General features: G+C 40.7%; 1 protein-coding gene across 1 annotated transcript in view; it reads left to right on the top strand.

Moving 5' to 3' along the window:
* Positions 1-26,508, top strand: part of smc3 (structural maintenance of chromosomes 3) — a 42,490-nt gene extending 15,982 nt beyond the window's left edge. The window contains exons 9-29 of the mRNA XM_042336717.1: positions 645-820; positions 1,515-1,595; positions 2,681-2,845; positions 3,651-3,772; positions 5,001-5,214; positions 6,524-6,627; positions 6,868-6,967; positions 8,989-9,149; positions 10,173-10,314; positions 10,871-11,021; positions 14,414-14,566; positions 16,564-16,715; positions 17,851-18,009; positions 18,461-18,568; positions 19,086-19,194; positions 20,324-20,571; positions 21,810-22,022; positions 22,758-22,928; positions 23,558-23,735; positions 24,234-24,340; positions 25,959-26,508. Coding sequence (XP_042192651.1) covers positions 645-820; positions 1,515-1,595; positions 2,681-2,845; positions 3,651-3,772; positions 5,001-5,214; positions 6,524-6,627; positions 6,868-6,967; positions 8,989-9,149; positions 10,173-10,314; positions 10,871-11,021; positions 14,414-14,566; positions 16,564-16,715; positions 17,851-18,009; positions 18,461-18,568; positions 19,086-19,194; positions 20,324-20,571; positions 21,810-22,022; positions 22,758-22,928; positions 23,558-23,735; positions 24,234-24,340; positions 25,959-26,030 — 3,086 coding nt within the window. The 3' untranslated portion in view covers positions 26,031-26,508. The remainder of the gene's footprint in view (positions 1-644; positions 821-1,514; positions 1,596-2,680; positions 2,846-3,650; positions 3,773-5,000; positions 5,215-6,523; positions 6,628-6,867; positions 6,968-8,988; positions 9,150-10,172; positions 10,315-10,870; positions 11,022-14,413; positions 14,567-16,563; positions 16,716-17,850; positions 18,010-18,460; positions 18,569-19,085; positions 19,195-20,323; positions 20,572-21,809; positions 22,023-22,757; positions 22,929-23,557; positions 23,736-24,233; positions 24,341-25,958) is intronic.
* Positions 26,509-26,730: the final 222 nt, after the last annotated feature.

The raw sequence follows: 26,730 nt of genomic DNA, 5'->3' as shown, positions 1-26,730 counted from the left end.
GCGCCTACGAACGCTCGGGGAGCGCTACTTGACGGGTGCTATATAAGCGCAAGTTTTGTCGCATTAATGCACTTTGCTGTCATCTTTGGGTCATGGGCTGGGCCAACAGAAAAAAGCAGCTGCACTTTTCCCAGCAGAATCCGCTAGAAACAAACCATCCGCTACAAACCCGCAATAAATCTAATATGTGTTATGTCCTCATGTTCAGTTTTTATCAATAAAGTGAAAAATGTAGATCGACAGTAAAATGTACTTCAATAGCATCAATCAACTCCCCGCACTTTTCTGCAAAATGTGGCAAAAACTTTCCCCGCAATTTCTGGCAAACAATGCCGCACTTTTCTATTGGCCCAGGTTATGGGTTTTATGGGCGATGGGATGCAAGGCCATTATGTTGTTCTCTAAGGATTTTATGTTAACTGTGAGTTTCGAGACTTTGGTGAGTGAGTGCCCCGTTTTCTCCGCTGGGTGACACTTAACAATCACACAACCATTCCTCTTGTGCGCCCCCAAATAAAATGAAAAATTCTGTTTCTTAGTACTCATTGTCCTCTCCTTGTTGAATACAAATATAAAACCACAAAGGTGAGTCCTCAAATTGGAATACGTAGACTTTGTTAACTTCATATTTTGGTTGCTCGCAGAGGGGAAGAGGGAGAAGATCAACGAGCTGTTAAAGTACATTGAGGAGCGTCTGCACACACTGGAAGATGAGAAGGAGGAGCTGGCACAGTATCAGAAATGGGATAAAATGAGACGAGCATTGGAATACACTATTTATAATCAGGAGCTGAATGAGACTCGTGCTAAACTTGATGAAGTAAGATGAGGGCTATTGCCATTTCTAAATTACTGTGAAGTCGTGCCCTGGGAATTTCTGAGCACTTCTGAACACTGTGGAGTGTTTCTTATACTATTGCCTTTATTATTTTATTATTACTATTATTGCTTATTACCTTTTGGAACGCCATCCCACAATCGCTTCGCCTCATCCCTCCCTTGCCTCCTTCAAGGCACGTCTCAAAACCCTCGACTTCAACCGAGCCTTCGGTCACCCTCCTACCGCTACCCTCCCTGACATCCGCCCTTCCTGATTCCAGCCCCCTCCTCAGATCCAAATCCCTGATTGTCCAGCACCTTGGGATGTTCTCCCGACTATGTACAAATGTAATTTGTTATTGTTATCAAATTATTTTGCCAAGCAAAATAAGCTTTGAGAGCTATCTGCTTTTGTTTTTTAATTGTTTTTTGCTGGGGACATGTCAGTTTCTCGGACCATATTGGATAGAGCTAGCAATTGAGTACGGTCGACTTTTAGCTTCTTAATCATTTTTCCGCTACTGTCGAAATCTGAGGAGTTATATAATATCCGGCCTTCAAACATTGAATTTCTTCATCATAACAATAAGTATTGATTGATAATATACGAACCCATTATTGGGTCCCACTAATAAATGTTTCATCTGAAATTCTTGTTGACTTCTGTTTGATTGAAATGTGATTTATGTTGCCAGCTTTCGGCAAAACGTGAGACCAGTGGAGAGAAGTCAAGACAACTCCGTGATGCACAGCAAGAAGCTAGGGATAACATGGAGGTAATTTTTTTCTCATTATAACTGAATGTGGGTTTAGCATTTGAAATGAGTGCGCACTGATTTATTAGGTAGCAATCGTGTTTGGTTGAAATGGTTCCTCTATTCAGATAAAAATTTATTGCTGCGCGCTATATGAAATGCGAAAGTTCAGGGACAGCAAAAAAAGCTGGAACATGCTTTTGATTTTGAAGCGTGCAGCAAAATTGTCCTAACGTTTCTTTCAAAATCAATTTCTGCTTTCCATTAATTCTGGAGGTCCTGTCCAAATTGTAATTTGCTCTTGTTTACTTTTAGAATGATATCTTTTTGTGCGGGTATGACTAGAATCAGACAGGTTTTCAGACAGCAATAGTGATTCTAGTTAGAGTGAAAAGGTTGGCTGACAGTTTAAAAGAGTATATTTAACGCATAGTTTTATCTTTAGTTTTCTTCATGGAATGTTACACAGAAACAGGAGTAGGCCATTAAGCCCCTTGAGCCTGTTCCGCCATTCTACAAGAACATGGCTGATATATACCTCAACTCCCAACTCTCCGCCCTTGCCCCATATCCCTTGATACTCTGATCTAACAAATGTATATCCACATTGAAAATATGAATGGATCCAGTATCCCCAGCCTTTTGGGGGAGAGAGAGTTGCAGATTTCCACTACACTTTAGGTAAAAAACTAATTATTATTATTATTATTATTACTTCCTGATTTCACTCACAGTGCAGAAACAGTCCATTTGACTCATCAAACTTTCCACTAATGTTTTTGATTTGATCCCCTCACCTGCTTGCTTCCCAAACAATTTAGTATTTTCAAGCCCCTTTTCAAATGGTTCTGATGATTCTTTTTCATTTTGTTACTTTGCCCAGCTAAATAATAATAATCCTCGCATTTGATACAGCGCCTTATCATGTCTTCGAGACATCTCAAAACGCTTCACAGAATATGCTGTAACTTGAATATATTTTGTAGGTGAACGAACGAATGAACTGATGTTGGTGTGTCCTGACGTGAAACGTGTTGTGTTACGGAGCATGTATGTGATTTTTCACCTCACTATTTTGAAACTGAAACTTTTTTTTAATTAAAAAGGACATTGAGAGGCAGGTGCGTGAGCTGAAAGCAAAAATCTCAGCAATGAAAGAAGAGAAGGAACAGTTAAGTTCTGAGCGACAGGAGCAGATTAAACAGAGGACCAAGCTGGAACTAAAAGCAAAGGATCTGCAAGATGAAATGGTTGGGAACAGTGAGCAAAGGGTAAGGAAGTGGAGACTACAGTAAAAATAATGAGGTCAATGGGACAGCCAGACAGTTGTTAGAATATACTCGTTGCCTTTGTTTTGCTTCCTTTGTGTTTATCTTGTGTATAGATACATAGAAACAGGAGTAGGCCATTCAGCCCCTCGAGCCTGTTCTGCCATTCTATAAGATCATGGCTGATCTGTACCTCAACTCCAATTACCCTCCCCTGCCCCATATTCCTTGATACCCTTATCTAACAAATATCTATCCACCTCATTCTGGACAGTGGAAGAATCCAGCATCCACAGCCTTTTGGGGGTGTGAGTTCCAGATTTCCACGACCCTTTGGGTGAAAAAAGAACAAAATTAATTTTCCTTCTCTTATCAAAGTGTTCTTCATATGAAAATACTCTTAAGTGTTTTGGTGTCAAATATGACTATTGAACCATTACAAATGCAGCAATTACAGATTATATACCAGTGATACTGGCGATATCAAAAACATGAGCAACAAATGCTTCTTTAAAGTCAGCTGAAGGATGACTATATGCATAATTGTCATTGAACTTAGTTTGCTTTTGGAGCTTGTATTTGCATTTAGCATTTATGTAATGCCTTCACACAGTGTCACGTCTCGCCCAACAGTGATGGAGTTTGGCACCGAGCTGAGGGGGAGGTCGAACCTAGCTGGACTGCAGTACAGGGATATCCCATGGAACTAACACCACTCTTACATTCTTTCTATCCATTTCTATGTTAACAAAAACTGGTTCAACATTTCGACAGCACCACTTATCTTTCTCTGTCTCTCTCTCTGTAGAAACGTCTCTTGAAGGAAAGGCTAAAGCTGTTGGAGAAGATCGAAGAAAAGCAAAAGGAACTCGCAGAAACCGAACCAAAATTCAGTGCAGTTAAAGAAAAAGAAGAAAATGGAATAGCAAGGTGATTAGGAATCAAGGGCATTGCAGATGATTTTGATTCTGTGGTTGCACAAAATTCAAACTTGTTCACTTTCCAGGGACCCTGAAGCCAATTGTACCCTATTGCCTCCCAAATGAAATTAGTTATCGCAACATAAACCAGGGATTTCATTATGCAGGGCACTCTGATTTACAGTCGGTTCTTACTCCCTACTCCCTAAGGGTATACTTTAGATTGAAATCACAATGAATGCTTTTATGAACCAGTCATTATAACAGGTAGAAAATAGGCTATTTTGAAATAACTAAAAATATATGCAGATTATTGTTATTATTTAACTTCCATTTTTTAAAAGGAAAAGAAACATTTCTAACTCATTGAAATGATTTAGTTTTCTTAATATTTCTTAATACTTCCTGTAGTGGTTAGAGCACTCGTCTCACAAGCGAAAGGACCTGGGTTCGATTCCCGGCAGGACAAAACATTGGGCAAGTTTCCTTATTCTACACGCCTCTGTTTATCTAGCAGTAAGTAGGAACCAGGTTGTTAGTCAGTTGACGGATCGCTTTTCCGGGGGTAATAATCCCTCCAAAAAAAAAAAAATAATTTGGACACTCATTCTACGACTGTTTATGGGACGCTGCTGTGCGCAATTGGCTGCTGCGTTTCGCCCACAAAATATAGTGAATTCACTTTACAGTATATTCTGTGAAGCGCTTTTGAGAGGTCTCGAAGATGTGATAAGACTCTATATCAGATGCAAGGATTATTATTGTATCAGATCTGTGCAGTGTATTGTATTGAGTTGGCCAGGCTCCACTGGCTCCCCATCACCGAACGGATCAACTTCAAGATCCTCACACTCGGGTTCAAATCCCTACACTCCCTGGCACCTCCATACCTCTCCGACCTGCTCACTCTACAAACCACACGGCACCTCCGCTCAACTGGCACCAGCCTTCTGCTTGTCCCTCGCACCCTCCGCTCCACCATTGGAGGTTGGGCTTTCAGCCACTAATCCTCGAAACTTTGGGACACTCTCCCTCAATCCCTCTGCCTTAAGCCCTCTCTCCCTTTTTTCAAGTCCAGCCTTTGTCCCGGCTCGAAGTCACTGTTAAGTGCTCTGAGACGCTGTCCTGCACGGAGTGTGCTATATAAGTGCAAGTTGTTGTTGTGCGTTCTGTTGTGATATGTTTAAAATAATGGTGGTAGTTTCTTGGTTAACATTCACATTTTGTTTTGGGCTCAGGTTGGCACAGGCCACCCAGGAAAGGACAGACTTGTACGCAAAGCAGGGTCGAGGCAGTCAGTTTACATCCAAAGAGGAGAGAGACAAATGGATCAAGAAAGAGTTAAAATCTCTGGATCAAGCAATCAATGATAAAAAGCGACAGATTGCCGCTATTACCAAGGATCTGGAGGATACAGAGGCGAATAAAGAGAGAAATCTGGAGCAGTACAGTGTAAGTATTCATTAGTAAGAAAGAAGGCTTTTCTTTAAGACTGCTCATCACATGCTGAGGATCTTTTCCTCCATTACTTAAACAAAACCTTTGTCTCAAAAATTGCAGCGTTCATTCTAAATTTAAGAAAAGTCCCAAAACTGAATTTGTCTCTAGGAAGCAATTCAAGAGACAGAACAGAAAGCAGAAAAGCTGCAACAACTTGCAGTAAAGGCCTGAATCAATACGGACATTGAGATAGATGCAAAGAAGCATCAGTATTGGAGGAAGAAATGCATCCGTTTTGCAAAGATATTTTTGTTTTTGGCTTGTCAGAGATGAAAGATACTTTGCCACTGCTAGGTGGTGGATGCATTCTTCTCACTAATTTAATTGAAGTCAAAATTGTAACTGATTAGCTACTGTTAGCATCTCATATAGCTACACATGGAGTTTGTTAGGAACATAGGATAGGAGTCGGCCATTCAGCCCCTCAAGCCTATTCTGCCAGGCTATAAGATCATGGCTGATCTATATCTCAACTCCCAATTAGCCGCCCTTGCTATCCAACTCAGTCTTGAAAATTTGAATGGATCCAGCATTTTTGGGGTAGAGAGTTCCAGATTTATTTTTTTAGAGTTGTATTTCTCACAGGGGAGATGGGAGAGAGAAATCCAGTTGTTACAAATTCATGCAATTGGTATTTCCTTTGCTTTCCTCCTGCTGCAGCCTCTGCACAAGTATTGAGTTTTATCACTCCTACCCGATAGCTCATCGTTTCCCCACACCCACTCGTCATTTCAAGCTGCTTACTCCTGCATATTCTTAACTCTCAGAACATCAGACTGCATGATTCAATCTGTGGCGGTCTTGAATCAAGTAGTGAGACTCTCTATGTCTCACGCACTGTTATATGAGAGAATGTGCACAGCATTTATTGTCCAGCACAAAAAATTCCAACATAATAGCTGACGAACAAAAGCACCTTCTTCACTGGCTCCCATATAATATGTTTGTGTGTGGGGCGGGAGGAGGGCGGTGGGGGGGGCGGGAGTCATTCAATGTTCAACCTTGCTGGAGCCATTTGAAAAACTTGTGGAAAAAAAAGTGCATAGGAGTCACCTTCCTATGGACATGTTGTGCCGTTAGAGAGAAATAACATGCATTTATTCAATAAATTTAGAGACAGGCAAAAAATCCCACCACGGGAAGGTGGGGGAGGGGTAATGGTTAAGCAAGTTTCACCACATTGTCGATTTGGTTCTGAGTCAATGGAAAGCTATTTAGTAATTTCCCCATGATTAACTCAAGCTTTCCCCTCAATCATCAGAAACTCGATCAGGATCTGGCCGAAGTGAAAACCAGGGTGGAGGAACTCGACAAGAAATACTACGAAGTGAAAAACAGAAAGGATGAATTGCAGAGTGAAAGGAAGTAAGTTGGTGGGCTAGCAGGTGCAAGATTAGGAATGATGTTAAATTACTTAAGAAGGTTTAGGTGACTACAGCGTTGCATTTCCCTTTCAAACAAATCGAAAGGTATAGAAAAATATATTTAATTTTTTTTTAATCATTTTAAATTTATTTATATTTCAAAATGTCCTTCAGTGCTTTATAGCAATTTAAAATGGTTTGGTGCTTTGGCTAAATGCTCCTTCTTCCTGCTTCATTTTAGTTACCTGTGGCGAGAGGAGAATGCTGAACAGCAAGCACTGGCAGCAAAACGGGAAGAGCTGGAAAAGAAACAGCAGCTCCTTCGAGGTGCAACAGGAAAGGTAGGTCCTACTCTTACCAATCTGCAGTTAAGGTAATTATGCAGTGGTGGTATGTGATCTGATCTGCCCTCACATTAGGAAGCGGACATACTGGTTCGCATAGCTAACTTGAGAACTTGGTCACTAGGCTCAGGCTGGGCTTATAATAATAATACTTGCATTTGATATAGTGCCTTATCACTTTTTTGAGATATCTCAAAGCGCTTCACAGAATATACTGTAAAGTGTAGTGACTACATGTTTTGTGGGAGAAACGTGGCAGCCAGTTGTGCACAGCAGCGTCCCACAAATAGATTGACTAAATTATTATTTTTGCAGGGGAGAGGGTTCCAGATTTTCGTACCCTACCGCAGAGGCGATCCGGTCACCTGATTTGCTCGGATGGTCTTGGTTCAGATCCACATTGTGCTTTGATAATTTAGGACCTAGAAGAGTTTGGGGAGGGATTAGGGCTTTTCTGAGTTCCCTAAATGGAAATGGTCTAAGTCAGTTAATGGGGGTGAGAGCAGGCCTAACCTCGCTCACCAATAAAATGACGCATTGGTGCAGTTTCAAACCAGGGCTCTTAATCATTATTGATTGGCAATGATCTCTGCTCCAGATAAAGTAAATGTTGTTAAAAGGGGGTTGTTGTATGTTGAAGAAGCATTTCAGATGATGTTTGACCTGCTGTGGCTCCTGTTTTTTTTAATTGTGGAACCAGTTAAGACCAGAAAAGACCATTCTGCCTGGGCCCCAATCACTAAAATCTCATTCCTCGCTATTCTTTCATAATCTTCAAATCCGTTTCCATCATAATGAACCGTAAAAGATAATTCTGGTCTGAAAATATCAGATGTCCAGCACGTGAGTCTTTATCTTTGAATGTCTCAAAGCTCCAGAGACAATAAGGAGCAACAAGCACAGAGGGAAAAAAAGAATTGATGGCAAAAGGATTTGGGGAGAAAGCTCCAAAGAGCAGGGGAAATGATGGTTACCAGTGGTGGGTCAACAGTAATAATCCTCGCATTTGGTGTAGCACCTTTCACGCCAGGAGGCCGTCCCAAAGTGCTTTTCAGGATTTCTTGTAAAGTAGAGTGAGTGTATTTGTAGGTGAATGTGGCAGCCCATTTGCACAGAGCATTGTCCCACAAATGGCCATGAAACAAATGATGATTATGGCCAGGACACGGGGAGAAACTCCCAAGAAAGAAAGGAAGGCACATTAGACCAGAGCAAAAAAAATACTGCAGATGCTGGGTTGCATATTGATTTAGATGACCTATTTTTGCATTGTGTGTTATAAGAAGGTATTCCGATCATATAATCTTATGCAATAAATGATTTTCTGGGAGCGAAAAAAGACTTGCAAGCGAGAGAGCCCGAGTTCGATTCCTTGGCGGGATAAAACCTTAGGCGAAGTTTCTTTACTCCACACGCCTCTGTTTACGTAGCATTAGGTAAATTGTTGTGCGCAATTGGCTGCCGCGTTTCGCCCACAAAACATACAGTCAATTCACTTTGCAGTGTATCCTGTGTAGTACTTTGAGACATCTCAAAGACGTGGTAAGGTGCAATATCAAAATGCAAATGTAAGGATTATTAAGTAGAAACCTGGTTGTTAGTCGATTGGCAGATCATTTTTATAAAAAAAGTAGTCATTCAATCCACGACTATTTGTGGGACGCTGCTGTGCACGATTGGCTGCTGCGTTTCACCCGCAAAATATACAGTCAGTTCACTTTACAGTATATTCTGTGAAGCGCTTTGAGAGGTCTCGAAGATGTGATAATACTCTATATCAGATGCAAGGAATATTATTATTTATAAAGCAACTTGTCATTTAAGCAGCAGTATATTGCTGAATAATTGCCACCTTCCCTGGCTTCTCCATGCCCCCTTTTCAGGTCGCAATTGTTTTATTTGTCTCAAAAAAAATTGTGCAATGTTCTGGAATGACTATGTTGGAACTGTACTGTGCTGTTATACTTGGTCAACTTTATTTTACTGTAACTGATAGCAATTGCCTGTGTTTCTTGTAGGCGATTTTGAATGGGATTGACAGCATCAACAAAGTGTTGGAGCATTTCAACCGAAAGGGAATCAACCAACATGTTATGAATGGTTACCACGGCATAGTGATGAATAACTTTGAATGTGACCCTGCCTTCTATACTTGTGTGGAAGTCACAGCTGGAAACAGGTGTGTTATTTCAATTTGAAGGATGCAGTTGAAGTTTTTATATTTTCATTGACCAACTTGGAGTTGAACTGGCTCCAAGATGACATGCTTGGCAACAGAATGTCGGAATTGAATTCACCCTCTGTGGCTATCTCGGTATTCTTTACCCCCACCCCCTCGAACCCCATCTCACATTCCTTCGCCTCGCTCCCTCGCTTGCCTCCTTCAAGGCACAGCTCTTCGACCATGCCTTCGGCCACCCTCTCTGCCCTCCACCCTCCCTGATCCCAACCCCCCCGATCGGGTCCTAATCCCTGACTGTTCAGTACTTTGGGATGTCCTCCCGATGTGAAAGGCATTTGAAATGTAATTTTGTATTGTATCCTGTGCTCTATGGTTTCTCAGATCTTCAGGGCACTGCTGCACTGCCTGGCTCATCTGTAGGACTTGGAAGGGGCAGACTGGTCACTGGGAGCAGGGATTCTTCCCATTCTGCCCCTGTTAAACCCTGCAAACCAAGATCCTAGCGGGGTGGGTGTTCCTTGCATGCTTGAAACTCAGTCTGGTTTGGATACTTTAAGCACAGTGATTGGTTTCAGCATGTGTCAATCACACAGCTGACCGCCCCAAAAATTTCAATTTGTAGAATGACTTGTTGGTCAAAGAGGATTGCCAGAATGGTAACATGGGAGGTTTGCGATGCTGCTTATAAATGGGGTGTTGAGGGTGGGGTTATTATTTAGGACACCCCTGAGTCTTGGCATTGCGAAACAGCTGTCTGTTTGTCGCTAATGCAACTTGCTGCATCTGCTGTACCAATTGTTTATTTGGTTGTATAGTTGTTGCTTTTTAAAATCCACTGGTGATTTTACTGTGACCATCTGCTGAAGATTGAAGAGGTTTTACATGAAGGTTTTTGTCAGAAGGTAGTACTGTGTTCTGTAACCGAGTCAATGGTAGAGAAACAGTATTTAGCTGGAGTGATGCCAAGAATGATGCCGATTTATACATAGGCCTTAATGCTGATGACTTTTTGTATTTTAGGCTGTTTTATCACATCGTAGACTCCGATGAAGTCAGCACAAAGATTCTGATGGAATTTAATAAGCAGAACTTTCCTGGAGAAGTCACTTTCCTCCCGCTCAATAAACTGGATGTACGGGATACAGCTTATCCTGAAACCAATGTACGTAAATGTTTCACTTTTCTCTTGTCCTTTCCTAACCTATAGAGAACCAATGAGCAAATGTTTAATATATACTTTGGAGAATTAAACTGGAAGAAAGATATCTTTGTGAAATATTCCTAATCAAAAGAACGGTGGGTGGATGTACACTCCATTAACAATTGTATAACAACAATGCCCCTTGAATTATAAGAATATAAGAATTTACTCGGTGAAAAAAGATCAAGGTACATCTAGTTCATCTTCCACCATCCTGGCATTCTCTCAAATTTGTTCTTGAAGCAAACAACACTGCTTCCACAGTCTCCCCAGGGAGCCTGTTCCATAAGCTTGCTACTCGCTCACTGAAGTAGTGTTTGTTCTGAATTTACCCCCCTTTTTTCGCAAGCCGTGTATAAATATTTGTATTTCTGTGGTTATCTTTGCTCCAAAGTGATGCCAAGGACCTAATGCTGTGCACGGTTTCTGTAATCTCCAAATTTGATCTAATAGTTTTTCAGGAGTCTTACAGTAATTACTGAAGCAGAGCTTTAAGGTGTTTATTTTCGCTTTGCAGGATGCTATTCCCATGATAAGCAAATTACGGTACGTGCAGAGATTCGATAAAGCCTTCAAACATGTGTTCGGGAAAACGTTGATTTGTCGTAGTATGGAGGTGTCCACCCAGCTGGCAAGAGCGTTTAATATGGATTGTATCACCCTGGAAGGTACGTGCATATGATTGATACTCGTAACGAGAGGAATCCAGCACCACTTATTTTACAGTGGAATCCTGTAGCTCAGTGGTTAGAGCACTCGCCTCGCAAGCGAGAGGACTCCAGTTGGCGAAACTTTGGGCAAGTTTCCTTACTACGCACCTCAAATCTAAATGTAAACTAGGCGTTAAATGTAAACAGAGATAGGTCATGCTGAATATATTGCCTGCATCTGCTGTACTTTGATTGAAATTAGCCTTGGAAGGTATTGTATTTTGGGCTCTGTTTTCGTAGTGGATCTACAAACCATTTCCAGATATGACAAGGATTACTCATGCCTCATTTGCTCTGGGGTGATTCATGCTCTTGATTGATTTTTTTTTTCCTTGCTCCCTCTGGAGCAGCATCTCACCAGTGACTGATTCGCCGTAATATTGTGTACTAACACAATGTTTCCTACACCTGCTGTATCACAGTAGCATTCTGATCATAAACTGTCCATGTTATTTGCTTAGTTTTTAAGTTATAGTTAGTAGTTCTACGACAGTTGTTGTTGAATTCATTCGTTATGCGTAATTGTATGAGTCATTTCATTCTATTATTGCTGGTTTTATCAGGAGTAAATTATGCATAGTGTTACAAAAGCAAAATTCCATTCTAACCCCATTAACTTTTGAACAGGTTTGGAATGGAATTTTTCTGTGCAGCAATATGCATAATTTACTGTGATGAATGTCCTTTTGGACTCGAGTCCTGAGGCCAGAACTGGAAAATTCCACTAGCCAGGAATGATTTACTGTTCGGGCTTGGTTTGGGCAATTGGTTGAATCACCAGGCTGATGGATAATGACGTTGCAGTCCACTAACCACGTATAGTGGATGGACTCTTACTTTTGACATTACCAGCCTATTAACTTTGAATTAACTCTCAATTCTTGAGAGTTAATTTGTGAATGCTAACTCAGAGTTTGTTTCTATCTCAGAGTAAGGTTAAAGTTGGTGGAGCTTTTATTGGTTTAGATTGGACTGGTGATTGTCCAGTCCATCTGGATGTTAATTGATGTATTATGTCTCATTTCCATTGCTCTTTAAACTGGAGGTATATATGATGTACATATGTGATCTGCTGAGGTTTAAATGGACTGTTGCACAGATATATCAAGTTACGGTTTAAGAGCCTAATGCTGTATAAGAGAGATAAACCAACATTCAATTAAGCAAATTGGCTAAGGAATAAGCAGATGGATTTTATTGTAGATAAATTTTGAGATAATGAATATTGGAGCAGAAGCAGCAAAGCTGCCATTGTGCTGGTGTCCATCAGCAAAGTTGGATAAGGAAAAGGTTTGAGTGTTATTCTGGATCATTCACTGTAAATTTCTAGTCAATGAAAAGCTATTATCAACAAAGCAGAAGAGTGGTTATGTAGAACAGATTCCCAGCAAAGCAATTGATGTTGTATGTTATAATATCTTTAAACAAAAATGGATGCCAATAATAATAATAATCTTTGCATTTGATATAGAGTCTTATCACGTCTTTGATGCTTCTCAAAGCGCTTCATAGCATATTAATTGACTGCATGTTTTGTGGGTGAAACGTGGCAGGCAATTGCACACAGCAGTGTTTCATGAGCAGTTGTGGATTGAGTGACCAAATCGTTATTTTAAAAAAAATATCTGGTTGGATTAACATTTCTAAATTGTAAAATTTAGAAGAATTAGCTTGAGTTGTCACTCTACATTATTGTGTAATCAACTGTGCAAGTAAGTGCACTTAGATGAGTTATGTGCTCCCCCACACCTCCTCTGTGACCAAATAGGCTATCTTGGGACACATGTGCATGAAGCAACTGCGAAACTGTGCCACCCATGTAACTGTTCCTCCACATGAGTCTGTGCCTTTGGAGGAATAGAAATCTTGTTATATTTTTCATATTCATGCAACTACTGACTGAAATGGCAGTCTGTACTTTGGGAAGTACTTTGGGAATAATGTGGCCTACTCTGGAGACCTCAGTCTTTTTCAGTGACTCCTGACTGTTAGTCCTGTTTTTATTAGCTGATTTCATTTATTGGGAGTCTGATAAGGCACAAGTCAATTCTGAGTCACACGGATGCGTAATGCGTGGCTGGGGTGGATCAGATGTTGTAAGAGTTATATTGGATGACACAAGCATTGATCAGTGCAGTTTCAATTATTATAGCACATAAACACCGAGGGCTGGATTTTTACGGGAATACCTGGATATGTAAATCTCCCGGGGATCAAAGCAAATATGAAATGTTTGTCGCACGCTCAAAGTAAGAGTTTGACTGATCAGTGGGAGGGTAAGAGCAGGGTGACTCATTCACATTATAGCTGATGTTTTTCTGGTGTGCATTGTCTGTTGGGCTGAATTCATTTTCCTACAGTTAAAATTGGTGCTTTTTTCAGATGATGGTCCATTTAGTGACATCAGAGTGCATTCCTCATTTTGATTTTTATCTTGACACAATTACAGGAGTGAAGTAATACAAAATATTGCTTGCTTCCTTAAATCACTTGCAGTTGTCAATCCCATCCTGGGGTGTCCACACAACAGATGTTTTCACCCACAAAAGCACACAGTCACTACACTTTAAAGTGTGTCTTTTGAAGCACTTTGAGACATCGTGAAGACGTGGTAAGGCGCTTTATCAAATACAAGGATTATTATTATTACAAGATAGTGCTATATTTCTATTGCTGATCCAAAGGTAGAGAAATTCTGCCTTAGTCTAGATTTATAATAATAATCCTTGCATTTGATATAGTGCCTTATCATGTCGTTGAGACGTCTCAAAGTGTTCTGCAGAATATACTGTGAAGTGAATCGACTGTATTTTTGGGGTGAATTTACTTAACTTTTATAGGATTTCAGAGTGTCCAGAATTTGGCACATTCTTAAATACATCCTTAATTTTGAAGTAATTTTCTTTGTATGAACTATAAAATACTGAGTTCAAAGTTAAGGCTGAATTCAACACTCATTTTCTGAACATTCTGAAGTGCTACAAAAATCGGAGTAAGCCTATGACTTGCACTTTAGTTCAATAACTGTAGCTTGTGTCTTGAGTTACCCGATCAGTTGGATTACCATCCTATTGCACAGTTCTTTCTAATGTAACAGACGTAACCGACTATGGCGCACATTACTGGATTCTTGTTCGATCATTATTGAAGAAACCCATGTTTGAAATGTCTGTTCTGTTGTTGTGAGCGCTGTGCAGAATTTTTTTTTGCGTTTCTGAAACACAGTATTAGAATTGTGTGATCTAATACAATACCTAGAACCTGCACTGACGCAGCAGGCTTGTAAAATGTTTAGCCAACTAATCCTGATGTTCAGCATAAGCATGTAACCTGACGTTGAATTCATCTAGGTGATCAAGTAAGTCACCGAGGTGCGTTGACCGGTGGCTATTACGACACCCGGAAATCAAGACTGGAGCTTCAGAAAGATGCAAGAAAGGCAGAGGAAGAACTGACTGAACTGGAAGCAAAACTGAATGAAAATCTCCGTAGGAATATTGAAAATATCCTTCAGAAATCTTATAAATGCAGCCTAAATGGGTGGTAATTATTGTTTGTGGGTCTAGTCAGCAGCCACTCCTTTTTTCTTGTAATTTCTCTAAATTTATAATAATGCTTGTATTGGATATGGCCCCTATCATGTCATTGAGACATCTCAAAGCGCTGCACAAAATATACTGTAAATTGACTGTATTTTGGAGGTAAAATGTGAAATTGCACACAGCAGTGCCTAGAGTCGTGGATTCAGATTATTACTCCCAGAAAGCGATCCGCCAATCGACCAACAACTGGGTTCCTACTTACTAATTTCTGGGAATTTTGTCTGAATGTCCTCCTAGGTCAGGGGGCTATGTCTGTAATGGAGGAAAATACCTGCGATAAGAGGTGTGATTGATGGTTTGCATTCGATGCTGCCCGAGTTTGCTTTTCAGGGTAGAAATATTTGATGTTCTATGAAAATGTTGACAGTGGAAAGATTTCATGTTTTGTAGCTTTTTTTATTTTTTATTTCACAAAAGAATATCTTTGTAGCAATTTTCTTCACAAGTTTTCTTTTACCAGTTTTTGTTTGTTCAGCTCTATAATCATTGGCGGTGTTATTTTCAAAGTGGGGTAAAACCATTTACTTGAAAGAAATAACTGCTGCTTTATCCTATAGTGTTGATTACACCTTTTTGCCCTTGGAACTGGGTCTTTTCATCACCAATAGATTTACTGGAAGAGTAGGGGCAGACGTGAAGGAAAGATTAAACATTATTCAACTCGCCATCAGGGATCTCTTCCTGACAGTTTTCTTGGAAATATGATGTGCTAAAAAGGTAGTCTTTTAAACGATTTGCAAAACTGGACATACTAATAACAGTGAGTCAGTGCAATGAAGGGCATTGTGGGCTTTGCTTCTCTGCTGCTGAGTGCACAGCTATATGCAAAACTCTTCAGATCACAGTGATTCATCCAAAATTAATGCCTGTGACTTGAGACAAACACAATGCAGATGGATAATGGCACAACAGTATGCAAAGCACAATGCAATTTCTGAAAATAACAATAATTGGTGTTCTGGATGTTTGAGATTACAATGAACAGTGAATAGTTTTGGAAAAATATTTCTTTAGACCAAGCATGTAAATAAATGTAAGCGGATATTTTCACCCTGCATCAGGGTAGCATTTGAATACATAATACGAATGCTGTATTATTATTCATTGCAAGTCGCTTTATTCTGTATCTATTAGACAGCAGCTTGGGAGGGAAACTATTAAATGGATGAAATGTTCAATAGGAAAATTTTAAGTAACGATTAAAAGTATATATACATATACATATTTATCAAAGCAGGGATTGGCAGTGCTGGAAACCATTCACTCGTGGCATCTAATGTCAGCCTCAGGCATTCTCAGCTCAAGTACTGAGTAATGCTTCCTTCACTGTGCTGAACACTGTGGCTTAGCTTCAGTCATGACCTCAGAAGAGCACCTTCAACGTCTCTCGATGGCCCCTGCCACCCAATCCCGTACCAACCAGCCGTGTTCCCTCTCTGAAAAAGATTAACCATTTGCATTCAGCTACAGATAATTTTGTATTGTGCATACCAACCACGCACAGGGTTAATGCTACCCTAGAGGAAAACACTGAAACCTACTCCTTTGTTCCCTCCACCAGCAACCCCCCCACTGCTCCCAACAAAGTATCTCGATCTATATTGGAGATCATAATGTTTTATTACTCACAAAGGTAGATTAATTAGAAGTTAAATAATTTTGTTATTCATATTGATCCTCACATAACAGGTTTTCTTCAGATTCTGGGATTTAACCACTTGAAAAAATGATTTATAATTAAAGATTTAAAACTATTTATTAATCTTTTAGTTGTGGGTAGTGAAGTTCACATATGCATTGAAGATACCTTTTCAAAAGAACAATTTTGCTTGCTGTTTTAAAATGTTAGTAACCGTGTTATGTTCTGCTGGCTATAGTCTTTCCTTAACGCTTCATACAAATCAATAATGAGATTGACCAATTGATGAACCAAATGCAGCAGATCGAAACCCAGCAGAGGAAGTTCAAGGCTTCGCGAGACAGCATTCTGTCAGAAATGAAGATGCTTAAAGAGAAGCGACAGCAGTCTGAGAAAACCTTCATGCCAAAGGTATCTATCAATCTAGAGGAGAGCTTTTTTGAAATGCTGGTCAGGCTTCACAAGTGGTGTAGGTTCTACTTCTGACCTGATATATTTTACCTGACAGCGCTGCAGGGGCGATGAGCCTTACTGTGATATTGGTAAGGGATCGCTTCATTTCCAAAGAAGTAAATAGTAATTGATTGTTGGAGCTCTCACAGTAAAATGCATCTTGAGTTCACTACACAAAATGCGCTGGCCTTGAGTTCCTGGTGATGGCTTGTAACAGTAACCAGCTGGTTTGGGGAGGTGATGGGGGTGGAAGTGTCAGAGAAGGAGAGTGGAAGCTAGCAGCAAAGTAGCTAAATATTGCATGGATTTTGCAGGATTAGTAAAGGAATTATAATTAGTATTAAGGGCTCACTTCTAAATGAATTATTTACAGGACGTTTATTTCATCCCTTCAGATTGAAAATATGCTAAACTGTATAAAAAATAAACTTTTAAACAAAACATTGAAAGGAAACCATTTGAGTGACTATTGTTAATTAAGTCCTCTTTTTCCAAAAATAAATAGGAAAGTAATTGTACTCAGTGGTTTTTGGATTCAATATGAACACGTAATTAATTTCAGATTTAAGAGGCACTATCAATAGATTTATCAATTTGGGGAAATTGCTGTGTAATTTCAGTAACTTCAGGTTGTGAGATAAGTGATAGGATTTCTTTACAGAACTATTTCTCATTTTAATGGAAAATGAATCTCCCAACTTTAAAAATGTACTGCTTGATGGTTCATGTGGATGCCCTTGAATGTGGGCTGACAAAAGCTTTAATTTGTTGAAATGAAATCTGGTCATAGAAAATCCACATCTGACGAAAGTACTCTATGTCTAAAGTAACACTCTCCTCAGTATTTCTTTCACCATTACAGTTGCACATCCAGAAAAATTCTTGCAGTTGCATATTTGCATCTGGTGCTCAGTGTAGCGTTGTGTTGATGTACAGACCATTGAGGAAGGAAGAAGGAATCTTCAATTAAACAGCACCTTCTCCCATTCAGATGTGCCTCCTTCTGTGCTGTAATATTCTATGATTCTAAATGTCTCAGAAGGTCAAATGTGTCACAGATGACTAATTGAAAGCTTTCATTTGATCAACAAAGCAACGAAGCTTGCAGAGTTTGGAGGCAAGCTTACACGCTATGGAGTCAACTCGAGAGTCGCTGAAAGCCGAGCTTGGTACCGACCTGCTCTCCCAGCTCAGCCTGGACGATCAGAAACGAGTTGACGCGCTCAATGATGAAATCCGACAGCTCCAGCAGGTAGGCCATTAGGAGATGCAGAAGGTTACTGCAGCTTCTTTTGTCATATCAAGCTACTTGCAACAACAACAAGATTACATTTGTATAGCGCCTTTCACGTCGGGAGGACGTCCTAAGGAGCTGGACAGAGTACAGCATTTCAGACCTGAGCTGGAGTTGGGGGGGGCAAGGGAGGGTTAGGGAAGGGGGGTGGCCGATGGCATGGTCGAAGAAAAGGGCCTTGAGGCGGGGGGGATGAGGCAGAGTGACTGGGGGATGGAATTCCAGAGGTTGGGGGCAGAGTGGCTGAAGGCTCTCCCGCCAATGGTGGGGCGGGTGGGTCGGGGGACGTGGAGCAGGCCAGAGCCGGCTGAGCAGAGGGAACACTGCAAGTAGCAGTGATGTGATTGTTTTGCTTTCAGAATTATCATTTCCAACTCGATAAACTTTTTGGTACGTTTGTACACCTTAGGATAACCGACAGCTATTAAACGAACGAATTAAGCTGGAAGGAATAATGACCAGATTGGAAACTTATCTCAGTGAAAATCTCCGAAAACGTTTGGATCAAGTTGAGCAGGTAATAAAAAAATGTGTCGGCTAATTTGCTATAGGACGTAACAGAAGGTTATAACAGAAGGTGTACATTGATGTGAACTGACGTTACAATGGAGGCTTGTTACAACTTGTTGGGAACCATAAAATCTCCTAACAATGAAACACGCTTAGCGTTTGTTTTCCCAGCGCATGCGCACAATTTTTACCAAAACTTGAACCATTTCTCTGGACTGTTAAAACATCAAGTTGATGTGAAATGGTTTGTGTAGATGAGTAAGTGTTTTGATGGAGTGAATCTGGTATTGTGCAAGTGGGTTGTAACCTATTACACTTATTTTCTGCACTGTTTACATACAGTAGAAATTGAAACCGGACTTAAAAGTCCTCTGTGAACTCTCATCGAAGTCTCTTCAGATTTGACTTCCTTTGTTTGTCGTTACATCTTATAATCATTTTTAGGTTACAAACGGCCTTTCCCAAGTTAAACAACTAGACAAACTTTTAACAGGATTTTTTTTAAGTGTTCTTTCTTTACCTAGGAATTAAATGACCTGAGGGAAACCGAAGGTAATACAGTCCTGAATGCCACCACCTCTGAACTTGAGAACATCAATAAACGTGTGAAGGACACCACTGCACGTTCAGAAGGTTGGAGTGCCAGAAGCTTTTGCGTTTTATAGAATATTTTTTAATTGCATTTTTAGTAGTCTAGCGATAGCAAGCTCTGACTGTTTTATCAAGTGAAGTAAGAACTCTCAATGTGCCACCTTCAAATGGCGTGAATGGTGCAGTGGATTGCTTTTATTCAGGGGACCAAGGTTGAAATTAAGTTCACGGAACAAGTCTTCTCTACTAGTTTTAAGGAGTCAACATAATCCACACTCTTGAGGTGATGCAGTTTCAGAATGTTGATCTGCTTGTCATTGCAAGAACTCCAGTTTATAAAACGCATAGATGCGTTTATGAAAATGTTGTCCAGTTGAGCCTTCAGTTTAAGAAATATTAGCCGCAGATGGAGTGCTTTTGTACATCATTGGTGAATTTCTGAAGTATTTTATATTTTCACGGAGGAGTTTGATGAGCACTTGCTGATATTTCTAGTGGCATAAATTGCATTACAATTCAGAGCACTTCTATTTTTCAGATCAGAGATTCTGCATTAGTTTAGAATTGTCCCTCCAGCTAATTGTATTTCAATTTTAAAATTGTACACATAACCATACACAAGTGTACATAAAGTCAATGGATATAGCTTTGTAGTCCCATCTTTAACCTCAAATGGATTCTCATTATGGACGGGTGGTTTGACACGATGGAGAAAACGGGAAGTGATCTAAAAATCATAAACTTAAAAGTCCTGCATTCTTGATCCAAAGCAGGTGATCCTGTTTTTGCTTTGTTCATGTGCGCAATCTGACTAACCTGACTGGCATCAGAATGAAGCAATTGCTGATTGAAATTGACTATTTAAAAAAAAGTGCAATTAAGGGAAGTGGTAAATGGTGTAATGTACATTAAGGGTCCTTAATGGGAGTTACTGGTTTGATTTCATTCAAGAGCTAATCGATGACTGATCATAGTTTTAAATATGAGTTTAGTTTTACTGGGAACAACATTCGATTTACCTGTACATTGCAGTAATTTGTATGGAGATGTTAGATTAGAAGGAAATGTGGGGCACACTGGAGGAATGTTTCCATTTGAGGTTTCCATTTTAAGTCTAACCCTTTCCTTAACAGCAAATGTTCTGCGCTAATATACCAGTTGTGCGTTGCAGAGATCGACACTTTGATAGACAAAACTGAGATAGAAATCAAAGACCGTCAAAAAAGCATGGACCGCTGGAAGAACATGGAGAAAGACCACATGGATGCCATTAACCACGACACCAAGGAGCTGGAGAAGATGACAAACCGGCAGGGAATGTTGCTTAAGAAAAAAGAGGAATGCATGAAGAAGATCAGGGAATTGGGCTCATTGCCACAGGAGGCTTTTGAGAAATACCAAACCCTGAGCCTCAAGCAGGTAAAGAAAACAGCTGTATTTTTTAATGAATCAAATCACAGCTGTCTCTCTTTATAGTTTGACCGGTTTCCAAGTTAATATAGCTGGAAAAAGATTGCAAAGTACAGGATATTGAAACTGAATCGGTGTCGAAAGATATCAGCACTTTGCACTGTGACATTACGCAGTATTTCATTGTTACAGGCAGACAAATGAATGATTGAGCATAAGAATTTTAAGAACATAAAAGCTGCTAGGCGAAACAACAAGGTCCCTCCAGTTCGACTTCCCAAACTATATATTGTATCCCAAGATATTATTTTGTAACAGAAATCTATCTAATTTGTCTTGAAACAAACGCCGTCTGTCTCCCTTGGGAATTTTGAATTGAACTTCACAATCAATACAGTACTGTAAAGTTGGGAAAGTTATTAAAGATGATTCTGAACTCCTGAATTTGTTACAGACTGATGCATAGGTTTAAATATAATGTACTCTATAAACGGGATTGACGTACCAGTGCTTTCATCACCAAACAGGCACAAGACCTGGTAGACCTTGCATTGCATTGGAAGCTTATTGGATGAGTTATCAGTCAAAGAAGATGGAGTGAGAAGTTTCATCTTAAAAATGATCTGCAACTCGCAATTTTACACGAAGGACCTGATAAACAATCATCGGATTGGTTAACTTGGGAAATTGAGGGTAAAAAGCAGCTCCCTTAAAGTCAGCCTGTGGATGGCAAGCTCCCTCTGCAGGCTGAATCAGTCAGTCCAGACAGTCCAGCTCCAATCCGGGAGCCCTGTCATTTCTTGTTAATTCCTTTAGACCAAGATTACCGGTGCGATCGATTTGAAGACTGAGACCCAGATTACCTCCCCTCTTTTCTTCCTCCCTCCCCCCTCCAGGAGGAATTAGTTTTAACATTTCTGGTTTAGTGTATTTTCACGGCCAAACGCACACTTATGTAAAATACAAACCCGCTGTGGCGTTATCCTATACGAGTTAATAATGTAGGTGCCTCATGGTTTTCCCTTGCAATCTCACAGCATTTTGCAACTGGTTCTTAAGTTTCACTTCAATTGTATTTTTATTATGGAGTTGACAGTAATGTAGCGTTGCAATCATTCGCCTTTTTCAGACCATAATCATTTTGACAGGGGTTTGTGGACTATACTTTGAAACGATTAAATTTACCTTGCCGTGGCATCTTGACTAAGTGGATTTGCTCTGTGTGTTGTTTTTTTTCCCCTTTGTAGCTCTTCCGGAAACTGGAACAGTGCAACCAGGAGCTAAAGAAGTACAGTCACGTCAATAAGAAGGCCTTGGACCAGTTTGTGAATTTTTCCGAGCAGAAGGAGAAACTTATGAAACGTCAGGAGGAACTTGAGCGTGGTCACAAATCCATCATGGAGCTTATGAACGTGTTGGAGCTGAGAAAGTACGAGGCCATCCAGCTCACCTTCAAGCAGGTAAAAATTGGCTGGGAAAGCGACTGCAGAGGGTTTAAGTGCACGTTATTGGCAGCAGTGGATGTGGTTGCCTTTGATTTGCCTTTCCCACATTTCCCTGCCCTCTCACACTTCTGTTGTTTATGCAACAGGAGTTGCATAAACAGGGCATTAATTATCCACACTGTAGCTTGGCACTGACTAGCCTTGATCTATCTGTAGCCTCATCCTCGGTCCTCGCTGAAGGAGTCCCAGAGAGTGGAGAGCAGAGAGGGTAGGAGGATGGCCGAAGGCATGGTTGAGGACGCGCGTCTTGAAGGAGGCAGTGAGGCGAAGGGAATGTGGGATGGAGTTCCAGAGGGTGGGGGCAGAGAGGCTGAAGGCCCGATTGCTGATGGTGGGGCGGGCCAGACGGGAGACGTGGAGCAGGCCGGAACCTGCTGAGCAGAGGGAGCGGACAGGTTGATAATCATAGAATATCACAGCACAGAAGGAGGCCATTCGGCCCATCGTACCTGTGCCGGCTCTTTGGAAGAGCGACCCGATCAGTCCCACTCCCTCGCTCTTTCCCCATAGCCTGGCAAATGTTTCCTCTTGAGTACCTCTCTAATTCCTTTTTTGAAAGTTTTTGAATCTGTTTCCACCACCCTTTCAGGCAGTGCATACCAAACTAACAATTTAATAATTTCCTTGCGAAATCATTTTAGAAAAAAATTAATCGGAACGCTCCTACAAAACTCTTCTCGCTGTGCTCAGGTGTCCAAGAATTTCAGTGAAGTGTTCCAAAAGCTGGTGCCCGGGGGTAAAGCCTCGTTGGTGATGAAGAAAGGTGACGTGGAGGGCAGCCAGTCGCAGGACGAGGGCGAGGGGAGTGCATCCCAGAGCAGCGTTCCTTCTGTGGACCAATTCACGGGAGTCGGAATCCGGGTGAGTAAAGAACTCTTTGTTTCTATATTATTCACACTGAACATTTATACAATTCAAATTTACATTTATATAAGCACCAGTCACGTTGGGAGGATGTCCCAAAGTGCTTGTTTATGTAAACGTTTTCAAATATGAATAGAGTCCTGTAGCTCAGTGGTTAGAGCACTCGCAAGTGAGAGGACCTGGGTTCGATTCCCGGGCAGGCAGGGCAAAACGTTGGGCAAGTTTCCTTGCTCAACAAGCCTCTGTTTACCGAACAGTAAATAGGAACCCAGTTGTTAGTCGATTGGCGGATCGCTTTTCTGGGGGATAATAATCCCTTCAAAAATAATAATAATAATTTTGTCACTCAATCGACGACTGTTTGTGGGACACTGCTGTGTGCAATTGGCTTCAGATTTCGCCCACAAAATATACAGTCAATTCACTTTACGGTGTATTCTCTGAAGCGCTTTGAGACGTCTCGAAAACGGGTTAAGGCGCTCTATCAAAAGCAAGGATTATTATTATAGATTTCAGCAGATAAAAAAAATGCTTTTTGGCGTTCGTAATCTTTGTAATCTTTGCATGCCTTTTTCCTTTAGAAGCGTTTTGTTTCTGGGTATAATATTTTTCTCTCTTTGTGATAGGTTTCTTTCACGGGGAAACAGGGTGAGATGAGGGAAATGCAGCAGCTTTCTGGTGGTCAGAAATCCCTGGTGGCGCTCGCGTTAATTTTCGCCATTCAGAAATGTGACCCGGCTCCTTTTTATCTCTTTGACGAAATCGACCAGGCTCTGGATGCACAGCACAGGAAGGCTGTATCAGGTAAATCTTTGCCAGAAAAAGTATGCGACGTTGCAGTGAAATTGAGGAGAAATGTCGCTGATTAAAAGCATAGCAGCAAAAAAGGTGGACCCAGTAGCGTAAGCACTTACATAACCTTCTTTTCCATCTAATCAGTGCTCATAGTCCATTCTGCCTAAGCAGTGCTCTCTGTGTAAAGCCTAAAAATCTCAATTGTTTAGTTTCCTTCCCTCCAACAGTCACTGACCCTTTGTTGCACAGCTTGTGTTTGTGTTAACGTATTATCACATTTATTGGTGGTCTGTTCCTAAACTGAAATCAAAAGTGTGCTGCTGTTCCTATTCTAGTTCATTTTTAAAAATGTTCTTGTAGCTCAATGTGTCACAAGTTGATGTATCTGTTGTACACTGTGTTGCAGTCTCTTTGTTACTCTAAATTATTTTGTAAAGTGTACCCTGTTGTTTTGTTTCTTGTTTCCCCGCTCCAAAAAATAATTAAGAGAAAACCCTTGCATTACAGATATGATTTCTGAGCTCTCTGCACATGCCCAGTTTATCACGACTACCTTCAGACCAGAACTGCTTGAATCAGCAGACAAGTTTTACGGAGTGAAGTTCAGGAACAAGGTAATGTTAACACTCTATGAATAGAACACACTCTATGGATGTTAAGTAACCAACTAATGACTATCCTCTGTGGGAGTTAAAAAGTGGCGTCTCCTTGGAACTGAGCTTGGACCAAGATGATGTAATTTGCGATTGAATCTCAGAATCAAACGGACCTTTGGTGGCAGTCTCAGTAGTCCAGTTCCTGAGCCTGAAGGGTTGGTCTGCAGGCCTTCAAGGAACTGCTATTAGGCCAGATAGTCTGGAGGGTCAGATCGAAGGGGGCAGTGATTCTTCTTACTCAGCTCCCATTAATTAACCCAGCAAACCAAAACCCTAAAGGCTAGGATGGTCCTGGTTGGAAAAGCAGTGGGAAGCTTGCTGGACAGTGCTCACAATGGCAAGCTGTGCAGTTTTAGCTAGCTGAACCCCAGCAGTTACCCCAATGCGCACTTTAAGCTCTGCTTTCACCAAATTGCACCTAATACTTTCTGGCATTTAGATAATCAGGGTGCTTCCCTCCGGGAGGAAAGTGTGGACTCCATTCAGACCCGAAGACATTTCCATGTGGGTCTCGCTCCCTCCCTTCCCATTTTCAGGTCTCTTGAAGACCTTTTCGACTGCGCCTTTGGTCACCTTCCTCCCCCTCCCCCTGGCTCGGTCCCGGGATCCGTTACTGTAAAGCGCTCTGAGACGCCGTCCGGCGTGGAGGGCGCTATATAAATCCAAGTTGTTGTTGTTGTCACTGTCTGGGCTGGATACTTGTAAGCATGCTGCTGGGTTTCTGCAGGTGTCAGACACCCTAGAAACAAGCTGACCACAAAACAAAATGAATAGAAAATAGAATTTGTACATTGTATTCGTTCCCTATTTGTTTTTGGGGGTGGATAAATTGTAAATGTTTCACCTGATTTTAAATGGTCTCCAGAAGCTTCGCTCCCTCTCATCAAACCGGTTTATTGGAACATTCTCTCTCTGACTAATCCAAGTGTCTGTTAAGAAATATCACAGTATTTGTAAAATCCCTTCTTCCGATTTCAGTGATTCATCCACAATCCGGTAACCTTCACTTTAGGTCATTAGGTCTTACGCATTCTCATCAGTAACTTCCTCTTGTCAGATAAAATCCATTTAAAAAAAAAAATCTATTTTTCAAAAAGTGTATTGTGAAAACACTAAAAATAGCCTTTCGACCTTCCTCGAGTGTCAGTTTGCCACAGTTGATAGCACACTAACTAGCCTCTAGGTCAAGGTTGTGAGTTCAAGATTCACGTTTGGGTTTGAGTTTGTAATCTATTCCAGTCCAGTACTAACTGAATGTGAACTGTATTTCAGATTAGACATTAACCCACAGTCTCATGTACCTGTTCAGGTGGTGTTAAAGAACCTGTGACCTTATTTGGAAGGGGGGTGAGAGAGTTTCTTCCAGTAACCTGGTCAGCAATCACCTGGTGGCTGTTGATCACTCATTCTTGTGATATTCTGGGTACTTTTCCAACTTTCAGTTTTCCTGTTTCCCCCTCACCTTGGGTGTTGCGGCACGGTGGGTGATTTACAGGGTGGATCATAAACTTGGAGTAAAGTTGGCTCAAGGTGTTTGTTTATTTTTTATTTTAAAAAATCGACGTCTGTGTTGCAGGTCAGTCACATTGACGTGATCACAGCTGAACAAGCAAAAGACTTTGTGGAGGATGATACCACACACGGATAAAAACGAAAGCGCTTCCCTCCAGTTCATTTAACATAAGCTGTACACTTCTTATCCACCGATGTGAATATGTAAGACAGTGCACATATTCACAAAGCTAAATTTTGAAGGTTGTGGATGTGCATTTTATATGGGCCACTTTACACCTGCCTCTTAAGGTTGAGCTGAGGAAAATTTAGTTCAGCGTTCATAGCATATAGTAATCAACCTGATATAGATCTATTCCTCAAAGATATTGTTGTGCTTCTGTTATATATCTTTGTTACGATGCATTTTAAATTCAGCTTAACATACCTTTTACACATGAAGTTAAAAGTATTTACTTTTTTTCTAAAGTTCCCAGTTGCTGTTTTTACGCTCTTTGTAATTTCCCAGTGGAATAAATAGCCTTCTTCTTATTCCAATTGTAATTTTATCATTTGTACCGCATTGCATTTCGTTGTTTTAAAATTGTTACAAATAAAGATGTTACTGAGCAAAATTAGAAGCTTTTTAAAAAACAATTGTAATCCTTGCATTTGATATACAGCGCCTTGAACGTTGAAACGACTTGGATTTTGCTGTGAAGTGTAGTGACTATTTGTAGGCAAATGCGACAGCCAATTTGTGCACGGCAATGTCCCACAAACAGCCATGAAGTGAATGACCCAATTTATCTCGAAGATTTGAGCTGCGCGCACTGATAATGTGCGAAACAATCCTG

Source organism: Callorhinchus milii, unplaced genomic scaffold (genome assembly GCF_018977255.1).
Source record: "Callorhinchus milii isolate IMCB2004 unplaced genomic scaffold, IMCB_Cmil_1.0 Scaffold7, whole genome shotgun sequence".
Taxonomy (NCBI): Eukaryota; Metazoa; Chordata; class Chondrichthyes; order Chimaeriformes; family Callorhinchidae; genus Callorhinchus; species Callorhinchus milii.
Note: the sequence above shows the minus strand (reverse complement) of the source record. Positions and strands in the feature narration are given on the sequence as shown.